The 23,483-nt window shown below is 37.3% G+C and overlaps 1 protein-coding gene across 2 annotated transcripts in view; it reads right to left on the bottom strand.

Annotated features, from left to right (window-relative positions):
* LOC108548288 (uncharacterized) overlaps positions 1 to 23,483 on the bottom strand; it is a 601,332-nt gene that overhangs the window by 257,280 nt on the left and 320,569 nt on the right. For both annotated transcript variants that reach the window (XM_017901144.1, XM_017901145.1), the window contains one exon: positions 4,273 to 4,350. In XM_017901144.1, the coding sequence (XP_017756633.1) occupies positions 4,273 to 4,342 (70 nt within the window). In that variant the 5' untranslated portion in view covers positions 4,343 to 4,350. The remainder of the gene's footprint in view (positions 1 to 4,272; positions 4,351 to 23,483) is intronic.

Raw genomic sequence — 23,483 nt, 5'->3', positions numbered from 1 at the left:
GAGATCTCGAGGGTGATCGATTGTTTCGCGAGCTCCGTTAACGAGTTTCCAGCTTCTTAGTTCGCGACCGTGGCCAAAGCGCCACTTGAATCGACGCAGACGCCCGGCACCGTTAGTCTCGAAGCCGCCAATTAAGTCGAAAGGGGAAAGTCTCGTCGAGTTCTCCTATGCGGTTCCTTTGCTCCTCTAGCAAGCGTGCAGGGTGACTGCACTTTGGCCCTGAACAGTGTCCGCGTGTCTAGAGACCGCGTTGCAAGTTGCCACACCGATGAACACCGGATTCTCACGAAGATTTGCCTGCACGACGTCAAACGAGTCGCATACCGCTGGACAAGTGGCGAATCGAGTGCCGGGGGTTGAGGAACATGGCCTGGAACGCGTGCCAGAACGCAGGGAAAGGCTATTGACCCCACTGCTCAAGTGTGGAAGGTGTAATTGTTTCGAAATGGGTCTCTGTCTTTGTGCAAGCTCGTTCAGAGTGGGGTTTAAGAATTTCGGGAACGTTGTGGGCAGTGGAACGGCGAAATGTGTGCGGTCAGGTTATGGGTGGGCTTTGTGGGCTGGGTTTGATGGTGAGTTATGTGCCAGCTAATTGCGGTAATTAGAGGTATAAGTGTAGGATTGGACTGGGAACTGGGTCAGCACGTAGCAGTTTCACGGAATGGTAAAAAGTAGATAGCTGTATTTCGGACATAGTTTAGACTAGGTACGAAGATTCTACTGCAGAGAGTAATTTTGTTGATTGGATGCAAGCACTTGGGCAAGGTTAAAGTAGGGTTTTAGAGTCTGGATAAGGCTAAGTTAGGGTCAGAATTTGGGTAAGGGGCTAGCAATGGGTTATACAGATAAGGTTAAATGGACGGTCTCCAATTTTTAGCCAAAGTTCAGTGAAAATTTTGGGGTCTGCGCGAGAGGGAGTGAAAGTTTCGGAATTTCGAAGGTGAAGGCAATGCAGGAAGCAATTTAGACAGGTGAAGAATCCAAGCTTGCTTCGAACCAGTAGTGTTCGAAATTTAAGGGCAACATTTATTATATATAACCGAAACGGATGTTCGAGTTTAAAGGGTACTTTAATTGGAGACACTTGCAACTTGCTGTCAGAAAATTAAACGGGACGCCATGTCATTAGCAGACTCTTATGGCTGAACTAGATAAGTTTCACATGAAACTATGTTGCTTTAACTGCACCGGAATCACCCACTTTTAATGACAGTAATAAGCTATGCTAAGGAATTTATTACCAGCTCGGCCAGCAGATATAGCATATTCCTAATGGCGCATAATGTTCCGGAATGAGATCGTAATCGAGATGAAGATTACCATTTCGACCATTCAGAACAATTTCGTCTACTATACGATTACGATCCTTTAAGCTGTTTATTACCGAAGTTAGCAGCGCCTGGGAAATATTTACTCGCTTCCAGCTTACCTCCACAGTTCTTTTACGGTCCATTCGCATGCAAATTAGGCATACAATAATAGGATACTACGCACAAAATTGAACGTTCCTTAACTTACTGTCTGCGACTTCATCAATTCACCGATCACTGTCTAGTTTCCTACAGCTTCACTCGAGTCTGCAAAATTGCAAACTAACCTCAACTTCTTCACACCTCTCTTTTACCAAGTTTTAGCTCTACGAATACTACCCACGTTTATAAATCTCTTTTCTGGAAACATTAATTAAATATATCACATGCACGTACGATCAAAGCATTTAACTTCTCATCCAAATCTAATTTAGGGTTAAATTTCAGCAAACATTATATAAACTTAAAATTAGATAGTGTGGTATTGGTGAGTGATTCGAGTGATTGGCAACACGATTAACGAGTGTTTGGGACGGTGCAATAATGGATGAGAGGATGTCTACGTTAACTTACACCTATAATGTTAAATTACACCTAGGATCAAAATATTTAATTCCTCATTCAAATGTAATTTAGATTAAATTTCAATTCAGCAAACGTTATATAAATTGATCCTAAGAAATTGATAGACTAAAGGGTATATCTTCTAATTCCTTTTACTTATTTTTACAATAATAGTTGCAGTCACAGTAGGACAGTAACTTACAATCAGATAAAATGGTATTGGTGAGTGAGTCGAGTGATTGTCAACACGATTGATGAGTAGTGAATGGTGAATAGTGGATGAAAGGATATCTACATAAAATTATACCTATGATGTTTATCCTAGAATGTACTTGGAATTTTTGAAAGCTTGACAGTGTGTAGACAATATGTGGTGTGTGTATGGACATAAAAAGGGATGCCAAGGGTATTCCTCAGTTCAAGAATATCATAAAAGAGTGTCATAAGAGAGTTGCTATTGACAGCTCTGAGAAAGGGAATGGCGAATTGTATCATATCCAATAAATAATAAATATTATCAAGACAAAGGGAAAGTTTCATCCTCGCAGCACTATTTCTACAATAATATTTGCACTCATAGTAGGACAAACTTAAATTCAGATATTGTGGTATTTGTGACTGGCTCGAGTGACTGTCAACACTATTGACGAGTGTTTGGAACGGTGCAATAATGGCTGAGAGAATGCCTATGCTATATTACACCTTGGATATTTATCCTAGAACGTACATGGAATTTTCGAGCGCTTGACAGTGTGTAGACAGTATATGGTGTGTGCATGGATACAAAAAGGGATGCCAAGGGTATTCTTCAGTTCAAGAATATCATAAAAGTGTGTCATAAGAGAGTTGCTATTGACAGCTTCAAAAGAGGGAGTGAGGAATTGTATTATATCCATTATATAATAAATATTATCAAGAAAAAGGGGAAGCTTCGTCCCTACGGCACGAATTTCTGCAATACCATAACCTCTGAGTTAGAATTCAGCGAAACACGTGAGTACTATCCCACAACATCCCTCACCCAACCTCTATCTAGCCCCAAAGAGTTAGCACCGAATGATTAATCGCATGAGAAATCGGAACAATGAGAACAACGTGTTCGCCTGCCACGGTTTTCTCCTGGACAAGTGAAACAAAGGCAATTTGTCTGACCACGTGGTGCCTACGCGAGGACAGAGCTGAAGGTCTATGGCTACATGTTACGGTTGGCTGTGCATTAGGTCTAGGAATCATCCATGCCAGCCTGCCATATTTCCACGATGATCGTAAACCACCCTCGGCCGTTGTTATTCTCGCGCGGCTTCACGCCAGATTCCATGCAACAAGGGGTGGATTAAGGCCTTTTGCGCCCCGTCCGCAGGCGGGCCAGGCTAATAGAAAGAGGAAAGTGGATCCAATTCGACTGTTTTTCTGGCCTGGATGCCCGTTTTCACGGCTCGTTGCGCGAAACCGAGGGTGGCGTGGCGCCCTGTTTGCGCCCCTCCGCGCAACCCCCGGCGAACTGTCGATCGAGGGGATGATTTACGACGCGATAATAGCGGCGGAAATCGTAGCGCCGGTTTTATCGTCCGGCTCAACCCTTTGAGGACCGGTGTTGCGGCGGCGAACATTTATTAACGAGTCGTCGTTCACTCGTCGACGTCTTGTTCGGGTTTTTCCGATCGGAGTTATGGGAGCCGCGAGATTTATGGATTGTGCACAAGTGAATTCCCGATGAATGGAATTTCATATAGGGATTGGGATGTATGTAGGTCTATGTACCGTACGAATTATTGCTTTCAATTTAACGTTACTTTTGGTTATCAATTTTTATGCCATTTTTAAGGACGACTGAACGTCCTTATAATATGGTTTCTCGATAAATAGAATTTCATACATGGATGTAAACCTAAAGATATAGACCTCACTATAGTACCCTTGAATTATAAATTATGCTAACTCGAGCAAATCTTTTTAAAGAATTTTTACAAAATAAATTCTCGATGAATGGAATTTTATATTTGCCATCTTTGATTTATGAGAATATAAAATGGACATGAAATTAGAATGTAGATATAAGTAAGGATACTATATTTAGGAATCTAGTAGCTTTAGTAAGAATAATTATTTTTAATTTGATATTATTGGCGAATTTTTCAATTATTTTCTTCGATTTTCGTTTATCTTCTCGTTAAGTTTCGGATGCACGAGATTGCCAATTTCGGAAGCTAAAAGCTGGTCTATTTTGGGGATTGGGGAATCGAGTTTGAGAAAAGGCTCGCTAATTTATTCCTTGATATAGCAGGAAAGGTATACATCGGCCTGTCACACGGTCGATACGCGGAATAACAAGATGATTGCGGACGATATAATTTATTCCGCGATTACAGGATAAGAAACTGCAAGAATAACCACTTACCGGCATGCGATGCACCGAGGATGCACGAATGCGGCAGCAGAAAGCAAGTCAGCACTAATGGCCACTTCATCTTCGAATCTGTAACAGCAAAAATAGAAACAACCAGGTCAGAGATGATCTAATGCAGTAATAATAACCCTACAGTCAGTCTGGGCTGAATTTCAGACTTAAGTCGTATTTAGCTCGTGATTAGAGGCAAGCAATTACAATATTTTGGTTTCTGTAATTTTTAGATGAATTTTTCTTTAATAAGTCGCTTATTTAACTATCAATTAATTTTTCTAGTCCCATCGCAATGATTTTACGTGAAAAAGGAAATTGAAAATGCAATTATTAACATAGACAATATAATTAACCAAAAGAATGGCGAGTATATTGTATGTTGTATCTCATATTAACAACGCATTTGTAGATTTTATTAACGCACTCAAAATACAAATCAAAATTTTGACATTTCAAAATTGCAACATGTACTTTAACTCTTAACAAATATCCATTAAAATCCATTTATTTTCATAAGTACCAAATATATGTTATGTTATTAACAAAACAAGTCACTTCTTCTGAAAATACGTGTTGAATTTCTCGCAATAATATACGTACAACGCCATTTCGTATGATATAGTAGCTATCTATATAATAGCTTACTAATATACAGTAGTGTAATTCTTAGTATAAATAAGATTTATTATATAATCCCATTTTTGGGGAGTAAAACAGATTGGCAAAGTTTGAGCACATACTTGTTGGACACCGCGTATGTCAGCAATGCCAACCGCACAATGCTATCCCCTAACCTACCGCCATTATCAATCGCCTACTGCCCCGGAGGCAAACGTTCCAAATTCCCCTTTCTAATTATCCGCTCCTAAGAAACACGTCCCGGACATTAACGTCGCTTATAAAAAGCCCTCTGTTGCAGGAATCTAACTGCGGAAGCAGTTAGGTAGTGGTCGAGGCAGCCTGATCGACTCGAAATGGCAGAAAAGTAGAGTGGCGGCTGAGCAGACGTCCAGCTAATATCAGCCCCGCCCCCTATACTTATCCAGCTTGCACGGTTTATTCAGCGCCCCCTCACGAAACACTGAGAAACAACACACTCGTGGCGAATTAATGCCGGCCGCCATGTTCGATTCCAAACAGCCGAAGTCTGCAATTAGGGGAGGGCCCTCGCCGTTCGAAACTGTTCCACTGGACCTTCTTTCGCTCGATCTGAACCGGATAATAACCTCCATAGCGAGGTATCGATAGTTCGGATACAGAAAGGATCGATGATTCAGTATTTTAGGGAGTCTGCGGGCTGGAAGAATTTTTGGAAAGACTTGCACATGTAAATTTAGTATGAACTAGAGTGCTATAATTTAATTATAGATATTTCTCTACATTTTTAAAATATAATGGCGTTCTGACTGATAGAAGCTTGGAAAAGAGGTTAGGATAGGTTATGTTCGACGGGATGTATGGCTATAGTTGAAAGTGAGAACAAATAAGTATAGATATTGCAATTTTACAAGGTTCCCAAGTATTATTCATTTCCAATCGGTACTTAGATTGCTAATATTTAATTATAGAAATTTCTTTATATTTTTAAAATACAATGACGTTCTGGTGGATAGAAGCTTGGAAAAGAGGTTAGAATAGGTTAAGTTTGGTGGGACGGACGACTATAGTTAAAAGCGGAGAACAAATAAATATGGATGTTGCAATTTTACGAAATTCCAAAGAATAATCTATTCCCAATGGGTAATTAGACTGTTAATGTTTAATTATAGATATTTCTTTACGTTTTTAAAGTACAATGGCGTTTTGACGGATGGAAGCTAGGAAAAGAGGTTAGAATAGGTTAAGTTTGACGGGACGGACGACTATAGTTAAAAGCAAAAAACAAATAAATATAGATATTGCAAGTTTACGAGGTTCCCAAGTATTATCTATTTCCAATGGATAATTAGACTACTAATATTTAATTATAGACAATACTCTTAATATTTCAAAAATACAATAGCATTCAATCGAATAGAAGCTTCAAAAAGAGGTTAGAATAGGTTAAGTTCGACGAAACGAACGACAACAGTCGATAGTAGAGAATAAATAAATATGCATGTTGCAATTTTACGAAGTTCAAAAGTATTACCTATTTTCAATGAATAATTAGACTACTAACACTTAATACTAAACCTACCACCGCTTAAATGACTATTTTTAATCTTTTGACCTAAAATTCTGTACTCAAAGTTATCGCTTTGGTAACTTGACTTGCTTTGTCTCTTACTACAGGTATAATGAATATTTCAATATTTCCTATTACTCCATCTTTTGGAAAAATTTCTCTTCTTTCCTTTTTACACCCACTGATCAATTTGTCCGGCCGTGGAAGGTTCAGTGTTTATTACAGATGTTTCTTCATGTTTTTGAAATACAATGTTCTGATAGATGGAAGCTTGAAAAAGAGGTTTGGATAGATCAAGATCAACGAGAAAAGTGGAGAACAAATAAATACAGTTGTTGCAATTTTACGAGGTTGTTACAATTTTTTACGAGGCTCCCAAGTCTTACCTATTTCCAATGGGAATTCTAGCTCAATGTCTCGCCAGTGCTACAGCTAGCTTCTTCGGAAGATATACGAGATACTGATATAACTGCAAGTTCAAATTATTGATCGAATCAAGTATGCGGAATTTGTTGTGCTACTTTAGCGGGTTTATTAACCTCCATTAGCAATCTTGATTAACAGGTTTGCCAATATATGGCGTGTGGGGAACCAATCATCGAAGCCTACACTTATGGCGACTCTCTGCGATTTTGTTTTACATTAGGGTAACATTAACTCAGTATCAGCGAAGAAAAGCAATTAAGATCGAAATTTGTTAAGACCAGGAAAATTAAAACTGTATCGTAAGTGAATTATCAAAATAATATTGTTCAAAGGTGATGAGACAATCCTGATCGTCACTGAGGCTTATGATATAGGCTATACTGGCCGACTTCAGGTCAAATGTGATTTAACTAGCACATGAAAGCAATTCTTTGATGATTCTTCCCTTAATACCATCACAATTATGTACAGTAGAATCTTGCAACACGATTAAACTCATATTTAAAAACAAATATATTATAGCAAAATTGACAATCTCAACTGTCATTGCTAAGGAACTTCATATCTCAGTGTATAGCATTCTAAATTAATAGATAATGTGGGATATTTTGGAATGTTAAGAGTCAAAGCGAAACGAACGAACGTGTAATCTCAGTTCCAAGCGATTGCATGGGAAAATAATAAACAGAGACCTCGGGTTCGGAGCGTTCAGGGTAATAATAGGAATGTGTATGGAAGGACAAATGACAAATGACAGCGCGAAAAGATTGCATGGACGGGATATTTATGACTGTACTGAGAAGCTATTATTATTTATTTACTCTTCTGAGCTATTGTCATCTGATTCTTTATCCGACTCACTTTGCTTTGTATTTCCAATTCTAGGTTTTCAATTGCGTCTTCTATTATTCCATCTTTCGTCCAATATTCGTGTTCCAGTGTTTTTACGTGTTTACAAAATCCTTTCCAATCATTTGATGTCGTTTAGTTCATTACTTAACGTAGTAGTGATTCCAATTCATTGTAAGCTAACTCTGGGGTAATATTTCTTTCGCGGTATCTTACGCCTATGTTAACGTAACACGTTACCGAACTTGGAGGTAGTTGTTTTTGGGAGTGTCATAGAAGAGTGGGTATTACTAGCGAGACTGTAGGCTGAACAAGTGGAGTACCCCTATCACCCTGCAACCGAACGTGATGTCTTCTTTTCAGCCACGCACAGTACGTGCATAAGCAAAGTTGAGCGCGCCACTTCGATAGTAAGTGACAGCACAGTCAGTTGTCCATAATGATCGAAATGTACTGCGACTTTTCGACATAAAAATGTGAATTGGACTCAAACGGTTAAGAACGTGCATATATATCCTCATGCACGAGAGTCCTGATACTTTTGAGCAGTACGTGACAGTGTCGACGTACCCCACAAAGGTACAACGATTATTCATTAAGAGAACCTGACGTGAACGCTGTGCAATATGTCGCGGTACCTCGAACAACAAGGCATCTGGAAAATAAATCAGCCAAACTCTCGGCCCAATTTCAAAATCCCAGAAGCAGGCAAGGGAGCAGGGGATCGTGGTGGTCCACGGGAATCCAATTGAACGCAATCGAGCGAGAGCGACGCGAAACAATTCGCGACGATGGAAGGGAGATCAATGTTTCAGGAAAATCGAACCGGAGGCTGGCCATAAATTCGCCATCTCCTCGGGATCCTTGGGAACCGCGTCACGAACGAACAGTTTCGTCGCGTCCGTGGCGAATCGTCCTTCTGATCTTCCTCCCTATTCTACAGAGAGCAGGGAGAGGGGCGGAAACACCACCTCTGCGGAAACCGAGAGGAAACACAAAGCTAATATCCACGAGTCAGCTTTTATTTTTCTTTATTAGCCAGATGCTATGACGACGCGGAAAGGGCAATGTCGATGGTCTGGCTTCTCGCAAACTCCGCTCCTGCGATGTGGTTTTTTCCAAGCCAGTCCACCCGCGACAAATGTATTTACTCAACGAGGTGCTGCAAGGACATTCGACGTGGACTTCTGTCGACACACTTCGAAACAGCTCTCGTGTTGTTTCCCAGGTTTCAGAATAGCTTGTCAACATCAGAGATCCGAGGTCCTCGTTGTTTCATAACTCGCAAACGTTTCGAAACCCTTCAGATTGCAGAATTATTTATTAATTACCTCCTCTTGGCAATTTGAAGTACAGAATTATCGTTGTAACCGGGAATAAATTTGGATAATGTATGACCAACTTCATTACAGACATAGAATATCTGTCAAATCTGTCACAATTTCTGTTTCTCAATAATACTACGGAATTATAGTTCGTTTAACGAGACGAGATTCCGAATCCAACGATTGCACGTGATGAGTGCGTGATCAGATCAGGGCCGACTTCACAGTACCCGGACCCAACGATTACGTGGAACTTTTCTTGGAATAGTGGAACAGTGTGCATTCCGAACGTCCTTTCAAATCGTTCGGTTTGTTCCTGGGGCTCAAGAAAATAGACCAATAGCTGCAGACCACTTAACTGATCACGCAGGCATTAATGTAACCATTGGTCGCCTTTTTGAACGCACCATAGATGGTGAAATAAATTTACGAATAACTTTACAGACCGAAGATAAGAACAATTTTGGTGTCCCAAAATTTACGCAAGATTTGAATCTTACGCCATTTGTACTGTGAAGTGTTACCAACGAAAAGGGAAAACACCATGACAATTGATAGTTTAGAATGACTGAAAATGTATCGTTACACGAGGAACAACGTATCCTCATTGTTAAGCAATGTTTAGAATTTTTCATTAAAAAGCTGCATTTTCTGTCAAAATTATTTTCTACGTGAATTTTCAGACACCCGATATATTCTTACTTAAAGGAAGGAGCAAGTGATTTAGTAAGAGTCGGAAATAAAGGGTATTCCTGTACTGAATAGCCTTTGTTCCCACAAAATGGCGGAAACTTCTCGAAGGATTAACAAGTGCTCGGTAGAAATTACGCACCGGTTCTTCTGAATATGAAGTTGTTAAACGGATTATAATAATTAGGATACTGACCAGTTGCTTCCTGAGCCCATCACCTGTTGTCACCAGGAATAAATTTGGCGACGTGACTGCAGAATTTGAACAAAAGAATCACTTGTGACCACGACACACGCGTTATACTCTCGAGGAACGGAGAAGAAGGAAACGGTAGGCTGCAACGTGGTCCTAGGCTACCCCCACTCCTCCCAGGCAACAGCCTAATTAGTTCCTTCGCTCTACGATAGATGGTGCTGATTGTCAGCCTCAACAATGATCAAAATTGAAGATTTTAAAGATAAATCGTGATCTCAAAGTTTCAAAAGTGTCCTAATTAGGTTCATCCTGACATCCATCTTGCGATTACTATTAATCTTTACTCCTTTTGACATCTGCAAGCAATTAAATACGACAGTCTATGCTGATACCCATAATCCTAACCTATAATCTAAATAGTAAATATTTTCGACATTTTATGCTATTGGCACAACGAAGTGCTCGATATTTGCTTCACGAAATAGTGATTCAATAGTGATTACTCCTCGGAGTTATTGTCCAACGTTTATACGAGAATTTTCATTATTATAGTGTTCAATACCAGCGCTGAAAATTTAATAAAAAGTTGGAACTCGATGGAAACTTTTCTTTGATGCAATACAATTCAGTGTTTCGACAACTTCTAGCATAGTGCGTTATACAGAATGGGCAACAAAGGAAAGTTTCATCGCCTGCAGCAGCAGTTGCGGTTAAACGTCTATCGTCTGTCTTGCACGCTCTGCGGGCTTAGAGCCTGGCAATTTTTCCAATCGTTCAACTGATCAACAAAGAGTACTCTAATTTCTAAGCAACGAATTTAACTAGAAACCACACTCCACTTAACGATGTTAGTTGCTACCCTTGAGACACCTTTTTCGAAAAAAAGTATCCCCAAGCTGTCAGTTTCGAAAAGTCATTAGTTCAAACCATGTTCTCATACACTTGCTTCCACTTCACTGACACGATTGTACACCCTATCGCGACTCTGCGAAAAATCAACCTACACCCGAAGGAACAATAGCGAAAGATCATCCAGGCTAGCACATCGAGAGCCGAGGATCATAGCCTGGAAGACACAGTGCTGAGTAGCCAGTAGACCAGTCGAACAGAAAAAGAGAAACGTTACTGTGGCGAGCACAAAGAGACGCGGCTAAGTGGAAGGAAGGCTGGTAATTTGCTTTCACTGTGCACGAAGGAAGAATAAAAAGGGGTTGGGCGATCAGTGGACGGATTAAACAACGCGCGGATTTTCGAAGGAGCGTGGCAGCTACGCGGAAGCCGGACGTCGTGGCGGGTTTCCTTGGTCGTAAGGAGAGAGACAGACGGGGCTAGAAAAGAGCTAATATCCTGCAGGAAGAGGAGTCTTTATTTTTCTTTATTAGCCCGGCAACAATGGCGGGCAGCGCACCAGTGTCAATGGTCTGGCTTTTCGCAAGCTCCAGCGAGCCTGCGAGTCAGCCAAGCGGATGGGACGGGCCGCATCTGCGGATTCCCCGTTGTCTGCGCGGCCAGGAGCAAGGAACACGCTAGTGGCTACGCGCTGGAAAGAGTTATGGCAGGCTGGGAACAGAGTGGAATGATATTAAAAAACCGAGGGAGGAACTACGTGGCTTGTACATTCTGCGTCACCCGTCGAATTAATGTTGCAGTAAGGACACCTGCCTACGATGGATCAGGCTTGTTGCCTCCTCCTTGTCTGCCAGCAGCTGGGTCTTCTGCATTTCCATTGTTTCCTTGGATTGGGTGCTTTGAAATATCTCAGTCCAACCAATTTTTATATCTTAATACCAGGACAAATTATTGACGTCTTGTCTTTCGTTGACACGTGTTTCGAGTTATTCTCAACTCACTTGGATTGTAATTCAGTCAAACTTTATTCTCCTTCTTCCCAACTCGCAATGCTTTCTTCTTATATACTGACATCACTCTCTCGCTCTCTCACTCTCTTCAATCATACCGTATACAAAACACCTAGACCATACCACACTACACTCATTATCATAACATAAACTTAAGGCTAATTGTAAGATCGCTCACATAAAGCTTTCATACACACTTGCCACACCCATCCTTCCATACAAACACTACATGCTCTCACATTTAAATATTTCCTATTCTATGTCAACTAGCACCACACGTATAAGTGGCCTTTATTATTGATAGAATCGGTGAAATTCTAATCGAAGAATCATCTAAATCCTTGTTGGGATCGAAAAGACTGCAGCTTCCAAGTTTTAATCAGTGGCAGACTTGTTTCACAGCTTCAGGTTGCATTTGCAAACAGGTTTCTCAAAAAGAGGATGATCACTAGGCGTGCAGTGTATGGGCAAGAATTTAGAATCACGATGGTTTCCACTAATTTACACTCACCATGTCTGCTCGCTGTTGTAAAGTACATACTGTTACCTGTCATTGGAGTACCTCAAGCTTATGACACTTTGTAGAACTATTAAAAGCAGTAGATACGGAAACTGAATAAACCAAATGACTGCATCCATAGACTAGTAACAAACCATCCCAAAAATGAACTATGAAGAATTTGTTTTCCCTCAAAAATGGCTAATTTAGCTCAGAGCACTTGGATAAATAGCGCTTACAACTAGCCTAGAGTGTTAAAAGTGTAATGGAATTCATAGCAAATAACAAAATTGAGAAAGTCATGAAGTCATGAAGGCAGTTGTACCTCGAGTAAAATAGAAATGCAATAAAAGGAATGAAAAATCAGCTGCACCCAAAGTGGGCACATGATAACTAACGCATATTCTGCGAGTGTTATGGGTACCCAATAGGCGTGTTGCAGAGTGGCTAAGGAGCAGAGTGTCGGAAAATGAGAAACAGAGGCGTGTACGTAAAGACGAAGGTGTACGTGGCGAAGACGCGGGCGCAGTCGTAGCAGAAAATAGAGCGTGGTGGAAGAAGAGGACCGAGGAGAAAAAGGAGGAAAGCGCGACACAGAATGTACGCAGGATAAAAAAGGTCGGGAAATGGAGGCAGGCGACGGGGACAAGAAGAAAAAGAAGCCGGACGATGCCGGTTAGAACAGAAACACACCAAGGAAAGGAGAGAAACATCGCCTCCAGCGTTTCTTCGTGCGCCTCCCTGCTCGCCCGCTGTCTGCCCCCGATGGGTTGCCAACCCCCTTTTCCACGCCGTCTTTTCAGAACTCTTACAACCTACCCCTGCCACCAACTCTGCGTGCTGGCTCCTCTAAATAGCCATGTGACGCTGCCAGCCACCGTATTACATTCCGTACCAACTGCCATGATGTTCCTTGTGCGCCTACACGTGTAACAGCCGTTCTATTCGTGGATGTATACGGATGGTACCGATGGTAATGGGGCTTGGGTTGTCGAGGTGATAGATTTTTGTCGTTTCTCGTCAGACTCAAATTCTGACGGTCCAACTATATTTACAGGGATACATCCCAAAGGAATTCTCAGAGCTCCTAACTGACTTAGACCTTAACCATGTTTTTCATATGAATACCATTGACTTGGTGATGAGCAAGGTTTCATCTCACGGGAACATGTCTTTGGGTATTTCAAGAAGACCATTGTTGATTTGCTTCAACTCAGCAAGTAGCCTATTTTGGAACCAATTCGTTGATCTAGTATGGGGGTTTCGAAAGTCATTCCATGTAATTCCAGATTTTTATTTACTGCTGCTATAAGTAAATAGAAAGACTAGAATGTGGTATAGACTAATACAGATTAACCTAATATTGTAATGTACTATATATTGACTTATCAATCCTTCGAGAAAGTATTCTTAACTGTTGATGGCAAACGAATTATTATAGTAATCGAAACAACCTAATCTGGCTAAAATCCTCTATTGCCGTGGAAGCAAAGATCGAATTAGGTTAGATTCGACTACTTGGAAATAATTCCTTTTGAGGTTAGATTTCATGAACTCTTAATTTTTGTTTAAGTTAATAATTATTTTATATTCGAGAGATTTATATCTGATTTAATTACAGAGATATTATTTCGTTCAAAAAGACTTCTTAACTGTTGATTGTAAGTGAATTATTATAATAATCGAAACAACCTAATCTGGCTAAAATTCTCTACTGTTTCAAAAACAAAGGTCGAATTAGGTTAGATTCGACTACTTGGAAATAATTCATTTTAAGGTTAGATTTCATGAACTCTTAATTTTTGTTTAAGTTAATAATTATTTTATATTCGAGAGTTTTATATCTGATTTAATTACAGAGATATTATTTCGTTCAGAAAGACTTCTTAACTGTTGATTGTAAGTGAATTATTATAATAATCGAAACAACCTAATCTGGCTAAAATCCTCTACTGTTTCAAAAACAAAGGTCGAATTAGGTCAGATTCGACTACTTGGAAATAATTCATTTTAAGGTTAGATTTCATGAACTCTTAATTTTTGTTTAAGTTAATAATTATTTTATATTCGAGAGATTTATATCTGATTTAATTACAGAGATATTATTTCATTCAAAAAGATTTCTTAACTGTTGATTGTAAGTGAATTATTATAATAATCGAAACAACCTAATCTAGCTAAAATCCTCTATTGCTTCGAAAACAAAGGTCGAGTTAGGTTAGATTCGACTACTTGAAAATAATTCCTTTTGAGGTTATACTTCATGAACCATTGATTCCTGCTTAAGCTAATAATTAATTTATATTCAAGTGTTTTATATCTAATTTAATTACAGATGTATTATTTCGTTCAAAATGGCACGAATACGTTCAATTTAACGCGAAGATCGTTGTATCCAAATTCGAATAACGTGGAAATAAAGTACCACTTTAAATTTTGCTTTTCGCACGCTACCAATACCAGTGACAGGTAACCGGTAATATCTTGCTCGGTAAATTTAATTCCCAGCCTTGAGAGATTTGAAAGTCGCGAGCGCATTTATATGCATGCGCATGGAAAGAAGTGCGCCGGAATACGAATCCATTTGTACGGTATCCTGAGGGACGCGATATCGAATAACACGGTCCCCCGTGTCGACAACCCTATAATCCAGCGATACACCGTTCGTGCTGTTGCCCGCAGTCTGCGTTATGACACGCGTCGGATTATGTACGCTGCTTAATGCTCCCGCTGACATAGTCGATCGTTGTAATGATTCTAATACCACGGTACTTCAAGTTGCAGCAATCGAAAAGAGAAAAACTCGATACACATTTCATATGTAATTATCGAAAATTGAAATAGACGCAAAATATTACATACAAATTTTAGAAAAATAGTATCTTTTATTATTAATTATTGCATTTTAGTTTTTAAACTATAAAAAAGCTGTGTATAATTTTATATAAAATTAATAAAATTATTAAAATATAAAATATGATTTTATATTTTAACTTTTATCCAATTCATCCGACATCTTTTTGACAGAATTGCAGGAAGAAAATTATATACAGTTACTAATGAATAATTATTGGTATATATATTTATTTATTTATTTGTAGTTATTAACTCGTATGAATGTAAAATTGTGATGAGATTATTTAGATTAATGAAGGTATTTTCTACAAGGCTTTGTAGTACCATTTCTTTCCGAAGTGGCGCTGTTGAGTAGTTGGATATGCAGGAAGTTGAAGTACATAATTTAAGAGTATTATAATTATTATAAATTATAATTAACGCGAAAAATAAATTTATCATAAAGATTGATTTAGCAGTCACAAATAATTTTATTCTTGGATATAATTCAATAAAATATTCAAGTTTATATTAATATTATTTCCAGCATCGAGGCAAGTTTCGTCTAAATTTATTCCTCGAAGAATTACTAGCTTGAACTAATTGGTAATATTAATTAATCAAGAATTAATTCTTTCCTAAAATTTTTTAGCGAATAATCGTATATCAGAAAATTATGCAATTTCTGGAATAAAGTATTGATCGTTTCACGTAAGAAGATTATTAAATTACACCTATTTCTCAGTTATAGTCTTCATAGGAACGAGGAATAGTAGTAATATAAAAATATATCATTTTATTCGAGTTTCGAAAGTGGAATAAAATTTACGAATGCCCTGTGTCAATCTGAAGAGTCAGAGTTTTATATTTTCAGCAAGAATCTCTCACATTTTGAATTTAATATAACGTTCATCGCATTGTTGAACTTGCCCCTTCGAGGAGTAAAATTTAGCCTCGCAAACCTGCACATTTAAAATTTATTACACGAGTGGAGAATGTCTGGCGCGGGGATTGGGCGGTGGCAGACTCGAGGAATTTGTAATTTAAAGCAAAGTAAATTCCACGTAAACGCCAGTTCATAATTCTAAATAACTCTCTGTGTACAATCGATGTTAATTCGCGAGCAAGTTTCAATAAAGAGCAATATCCAGCTATCTCTCAATTCGCGATTTATTATGACCAATTGCAGGATTAAACAAATTCGCGAAACAAAATGAGGTTCCACAAAATATCGAGAATCTAATTAGGTCTTCTACAATCACCAATACACGTTCACCGTAAATTTTCTTCAACTTTTTCCAACTACAATGAAAATAAAATGGCAGTGCAAAGAATCTACTTGATCACATAGTTGAATTGATCAACGTAACCTAGAATAGTAATATATATGTAATAGAATATATGGTATATGTAAGTATAATATATGAGCCGTTCACTGGACAAATTGATTAACTCCATAAAACAAAAAGTGGAGAAATGCAATGAAATAATGTATATTGTTTTTTAAAATTCCCTTTATAATTTAAATCGAAATAAATATCGTAGAATGCATAAATACAAATGTAACTTTCATCTAACGGTATATAAAATTTATAAGAAAAAATAGCCAAAAGGTAATCGTTAGTAATGTTACCATTTTTATGTTACTGGAAGAGTTAATCGATTTGGCAAGCGAAAAAGTAATAAATTTAAATTTTACTAAATTTTACTTAAATTCTGATAAGGCGGCACTAAAAAATTCACCGTTATCATTCATGGCTTGCTAGTGCATTCGAGTTGCATTATTGCAACGATTTACATTAGAGTACGGAGTTAATCAAAGTGACCTCTGAAATAAATTATTTATTATTCAGTGGCCAAAAAATTTTGGTCGTTTAATGGTGTTAACCTTAATTATCAGGGAAAGTTATTATAAATATAAAGAGTTATGACTATACCAAGTGCTTCGACACTTAAATTTAAGATTTCTCAAAAAGTGGAGTTAATCGATTTGTGCAGTAAACAGCTCATATATAAGTCTAATAAATCATTCAAGCATGAATTTCTAACATTTTTACTTTCTTGTTCCTCTTCAATCAACCTATTAATAAATAAACCAAATTCAACGTCACCTAGCAAATTGTTTGAAAGCATGTGAAATGTATGAATTTAATTATACCAGGTAGTAGAATTACATGTACAGTGAATCTCATTATGGATGCTACTGGTATTACAGATGTTAGCAAATCTACAAATCTCCCTAGACCTCTCCACGTCATAGCTGGCCCGAAATACCAATACATAGAACCTGTTAATCCCAGGAAGAGCTAAGAAATCTCATCCACGTCATAAATCCACTTAAGGGCCAGCCCAATCCTCGGTAAAGCCCTGTTACAGTCATTCATAAATTCGCCGATAGCTCAGCGGCTGATGCATCATTAGGGGAATTTCGCGATCAACGGCGGACGGAGCGCTATCTAGCGGCCGATTACACCAGTTGCACTCGTTCCACGCTCTACAGTCGACTAATTCACGATCATGTCTAATACGCGACCGGTGCAACTTGCAGGGCCACTCCCATCTCATGACTCTTGATCGGACAAAGTGCGCTGTTTACGTGCAATTTTCGTGTAACGTTTAACCGGAAGTTGGCGCTAATGCTGCTCTAACAGATAAATATTGACGGTGCAGAAGGGAGCTGCTCGAGTCGAGAATCGATTTCATTCCTGGTCCTAATCACAGGATGCGAAAATTCAGATTTCACCCCGATAGAGAAACATTTTGAGGAAAGCTGTTAAACTTTACATTCCTGATTAGTTTATAATTTACAAAAATTTTGCGATAAGCTGTGTGATAACATTGCCTCTATTTCTTCCAAGTTTATTATACAATATGTTATTCATGATACATTTGTAGGAGACAGTAGAAATTCTTTAAAAAACTTTAGATTTATCGCGAATGGAATATTTATAGGATAACCTAGATAGAGAAGCAAAGAACAAATATTTTCGTGGAAATGTCTGAAAGAAGCTTCGAGATTATAGTCTGAATATTTAATAGAAATGCAAAATGTGACAACTTAACTTTTATCTTAAAATAGTGGAATGAAGTGTTTATCTCAGTGCCACGAAGTTCACGTTATAACGAAAAAATGTAATTGAAAAGTGCTAGCAAATTAATATTTTAACAAGTAGTAAATTAGAAAATTATGAACTATACTAACAGTAAATTAATTGTAACATAGAAATAAAAATTTGAGAGTGGTAGAGTGACGTCTGAGTCAGTCTAATGGTAAGCAGATAAATTAAAATTTTGGATATGTTAATATATCAGTATATTAGTGTTAGATATTTTCAATTAATTTATGTGTTATTGCTTATTATAAATCATATTTATAATACAGATATTTATATGATATTTCCTGAGATATATAGGTTTATATACACGAATATATACGAAAGTATATTTCAGATCGTATTGATAGATATTTCTGTTCCTAAATTCTCTATAGATAATTGTATGCATTCGATTCCGAGCTTCTAAGGTAAATACTATGCCATTCCTCGCAATCCTCTTATCAGAAGGCATCTTCGTCTTACCCATTCTTTGGTCCAATCCCATGATGTTCAGATCCTCTAAGAAGAATGTTCCTATTCTTTAAGAAAATTCAAGGACCAATTGTTACTCAATTCGAAGGTTTCTTATCTTCTAAATAGTGGATCCTGACACCTAATAACTGCTTGACCTACAATTTGAATCGCAAATAATCCTCGAATATGCAGAGAGCACAGCCTTACAAGCTGCTTCTGCAGCCAATCGTATTCCAAATCCCAGATTTTGGTAATTGAATAAAATCAAAGTATAATTAAGTATTTATGACGATGATCTACAGTTAAGTAATACATATACAAACAGAATTACTAACAAGGAGAGTGCAAGTCCTTCGAGCCGTAGATTTAGTTGAAACTTTGCAGGTTTGTTGATTTAGTCATCCATTATAAGGGCAACTACTCAATAGTTCTCGAGATATTTATGATTTAAGCTTTATTATTCCTAAATAGAGATTTCTTCCGAATAGTTATCGGTAATTATCAAATGGCATTGTAGCCTAATGGCAATATCTAAAAATTGCCATCAGCGTAGGAATTTTTGGAATTTTGGCCATTAGGCCACAAAGGTACATGATGAATATTCGAAATAAATCTGTAATTAAGGCAATAATAAAACTCTGATCATAAATATCTCGAAAATTATGGAGTAGTTATCCTTATAATGGATAACTAAATCTACAAACCTGCAAAGTTTCAACTAAATTTATGACCCGAAGGACTCGCACTCTCCTTGTAAGCCAAATATAATTACTAATGACAATTCTCGAAAAAATGCTGTAATAATAATTTCACAATCGTTTGATCAATTTCATATCACGTCATCAGATTCGTCATTCCAAAAATCATAATAAATTTCTGATAATTGATAACAGATTGAAAATCGCAGAGATCGTTGTTGCGAGTTCACCTAACCGGTCATTGAAAGCCAATCTATGATTACGATTAATCACGTTCTGAATCATCACCTGAAAAACAAGCGAACCAAAATTAATAACATTTCGAATGGCGAATATTCGATCGTCTATTTGCCGTCACGGCTATGTCTCATTAACGATCGAAATGCACCGTCCCCACACGAAGCAGGAATCCATTAATTTTAACGATCGCCGGCTGTAATGATTTCACGGTGACGTCGCGATTCGATGTCGTTCGCGAGATTCTCGTAGCACGGAAATATCTCGTGGCGTTTTCGTGAGAAAAAACGAATTAAATCAAGCGGAGCGTGCCATTTCATCCGGACAGCGTTCCCAAAGTCGAGTGTTTGTCCTCGCCAAATGTTTCCGACACGAGGTTCGAGTCGTACTTCCATCCACTTCTTCGTTTTTCAATTTTCTTTCATCCGAGCATCCGAATTTCTGTAGCCAATTTTACCTTGATTAACGGAAAATAATTAAAACGGGCCAAATTTCGGAGAACGTTTTCTCGGTCAACCAGTTCCAATTACACTCAGGTAATAATTAAAAATTATTGAAACATGTTACAGTATATTAAATTACAATTCAAATTCCGAAATCTAAACAAATTATTGTAGCCATTGTATGCCGGTGTACGAAACTACAAAGCTCGAAAGTCCTAGCTAGTTGATTACACGATACGACCTAACCTCAAAATCACTAGGGACACGGGTGGAAGGAATACTCAATAACAAAGACAAAATGTCATATGATCGATAAGATGACGTAAGATAATATAAGGAGTTATGAAAGATAGTTGAATATATCAATTTTAATGTATATGAGGTTAGATAGGTACAAAAAAGGATAATTCACGAACAGGGTTCAATGCGTTTGTAGAGAATACTGTATTTAATTTAATCACTTTCAACAGTTATAATTTAATACACTTTCAACTTTCAATAGTTATTTAGTATCATTCCTAATAAATTTGTGGAAACAATAATTTCTAACCTAAACCTAACCATGACCAAACCGAAATCGCTATATTCATAACCTACCAAAGTATTTCGTTCATCATAATTACTATAATTCCACTATCGCACATACATTATGTTTCACGTACCATTTTATCAATTTCACTGTATACGAGATTAAATAGGTATACAAAAATTTTATCAATTTCACTGTATACGAAATTAAATAGTTATACAAAAATATAATTCACGAAGATCAATTGATTACCGTACAGAGTTCAATGCATTTGTAGGGAATAGTGAATTAAATTTAATTACTTTCAACAGTAATTTAATATCATTCCTAATAAATTCGTGGAAACAATAATTTCTAACCTAAACCTAACCATGACCAAACCTAAATTCGCTATATTCATAACCTACCACGATATTTCATTTATCATGATTACTATAATTCCACTATCGCATGTGCATTATGTTTCACGTACTATTTTATGAATTTCACTGTATACGAGATTAAATAGGTATACAAAAACATAATTCACGAAGATCAGTTTATTGCCGTAAAGAGTCAATGCACTTATAAAGAATAGTGAATTTAATTTAATCATTTTCAATAGTTGTATACTATAATTCTTAATAAATTCGTTGAAAAATATAATTTCTAACCTAAAACTTACCATAACCAAACTCAACTTCGTTATATTCATAACCTACCAAGATACTTCGTTCGCCATGATTATCATAATTCCACTATCGCACCTGTACTACGTTTCACGTACTATTTTATCTCTCCTTATTCTGAAATCGACACGTGAAACCTAACCACCTATCGTTTCAGCGCGAACGATAAGGAGGTCAGCGCGAGAACATATCTGGCCGCCATTGTTCTACGCAGATCACGTGGTACGAAGTTAAAAACATGGACGGTTACACGCGAGAGAAATACTGCCGAGGCAAGGAGGACGCCAGATCGATTCTCGAGAGCGAAGATTAATTGAATATCCGGCTATGCCCCATATCGAACGAGAAAAAATGCGAGATTTCGCCGTGGTATTTCAGCTCGTAGAAACGGCCAGGCTTTCCCGGTGCGTGCCATCGGCCCTGTGGAATTTCGTCGCGTCTCGATCGATGCTCGTCGGATTTCAATCTGTACACGATGCATGCGAACGTGGCCCCGGGAAAATAAGCCGAGTTGTTCCCGAGCGACGTAGCGAAAACTTCTCGTTCCGCTTTTTTCGAAAATAGGGTACTCGAGGGGAATGTACGTGTTACAACGTGGGACCAGCCGCGTGATTAGACTGTGGTTTGTTGTATTTCGCGTTGCAGAGGAATGGCTTGAAAATAGGTTATGTCCTGTGGTGAGAAATAATTGAAGAGTGGAAAGAAGCAAGCCTGAAAGTGCCGAAATTAGAGTCATCAGCGAAACAGGTTCTTCGATTGTCTAAACATAGCAAACGTGTGATAAACAATTTATTATACAAACAATCAATAAAACTTTTATTTCGAATAAAAGTTGTTTAATATGTTAAGAAAAATACTTAATATAATAATTAATTTTTAAATTAAGATTAATATTTTTTTTATTTTATTAAAATTCGTAAGGTATTTATTTAGGTATATTATTAAAATGGTATTTTATTAAAATTCTTAATTATTAAAATTCGTAACCTAACCCTTCTCGATGTCAAACAGTATTTATTTGAAATATTTTTTATTGCTATGTCTAAACATAGCAAACGCGAGACAAACAATTTATTATACAAACAATGAATAAAACTTTTATTTCGAATAAAAGTTGTTTGATACGTTAAGAAAAACACTTGATGTAATAATTAATTTTTAAATTAAGATTATTATTTTTTTATTTTATTAAAATTCGTAAGGTATTTATTTAGGTATTTTATTAAAGTGGTATTTTATTAAAATTCGTAAGTATTAAAATTCATAACCTAACCCTGCTCGATGTCAAAGAGTATTTATTTGAAATATATTTTAGTACAATAAACAATTTAGAAATAATTTCAGGTGGTGAAGTTTTATATACATTATGAATGTTGTTGTTTATATTTTGTATTGAAGTTGAAAACACGTAAAAATAAGGGCTGACTCCGTTCTGAGACGTATGTAGCAGTGACGTGGCAGGAGATGTAATTGTATGGGAAGTTTCGTTGGTAGATGGCGGTAGCGTAGAATAATGGAGTTTAAGGCAAAAGTTAAATTGGTGGATATGGAATTCCGTGCTTTCAAGTAAAACTTTAAATAGATTCTTTAAAATACTATATATTTAATAAAGGGGGATTGCAAAGATCTGCCTTACGAATATTAAATTTGCAAAGTTTAATGATCTTATTAAAATTTCAAGTTCGGCAGAATGTCACGTGCAATCTGTAATTCATTTCGTAGAAACTTTATACCATTAGAAACAAGTTGATTCGTCAATTTGCATGACATTAAATTCAATACCCAGAATTTCTGAAAATTATAGAATTAAAAATATAACCATCAAAATGAAGCAAATTTTTCAAAAATTCCGAGAATAATAAGGGCAGGATAATTTTGTTCAAAATTTTCCGATCTTTGTAATATTCTTTTCTATTAGCTATTGTCATCGTAACTTTGGAAAATGGATAAAAGTTCGACGTACAAAGTTTGAAATTTTTAAGTTACCATAAAATTACTGGTTGCAAGTCCGAAAATGAAACGAAGGGAAAAACAAAGGGCGAAATATTGAACACCAAGGAAAATGTCGGAACATCGAGCACGGTGTAATAACATTCTTTCACTGTTTCTTTCATAGTCACGGAGATCTTTAGCTAGAAATTGAAAAAGGAAAAATGGAACGTCGGTTCTGTCTTGCTATCCACTTTCGAACTATATTTTCTGTTACGTTTTCCACGAT

The sequence above is a fragment of the Eufriesea mexicana genome, unplaced genomic scaffold (assembly GCF_001483705.2).
Source record: "Eufriesea mexicana isolate 0111107269 unplaced genomic scaffold, ASM148370v2 scaffold1482, whole genome shotgun sequence".
In the NCBI taxonomy this organism is placed as follows: Eukaryota; Metazoa; Arthropoda; class Insecta; order Hymenoptera; family Apidae; genus Eufriesea; species Eufriesea mexicana.
Note: the sequence above shows the minus strand (reverse complement) of the source record. Positions and strands in the feature narration are given on the sequence as shown.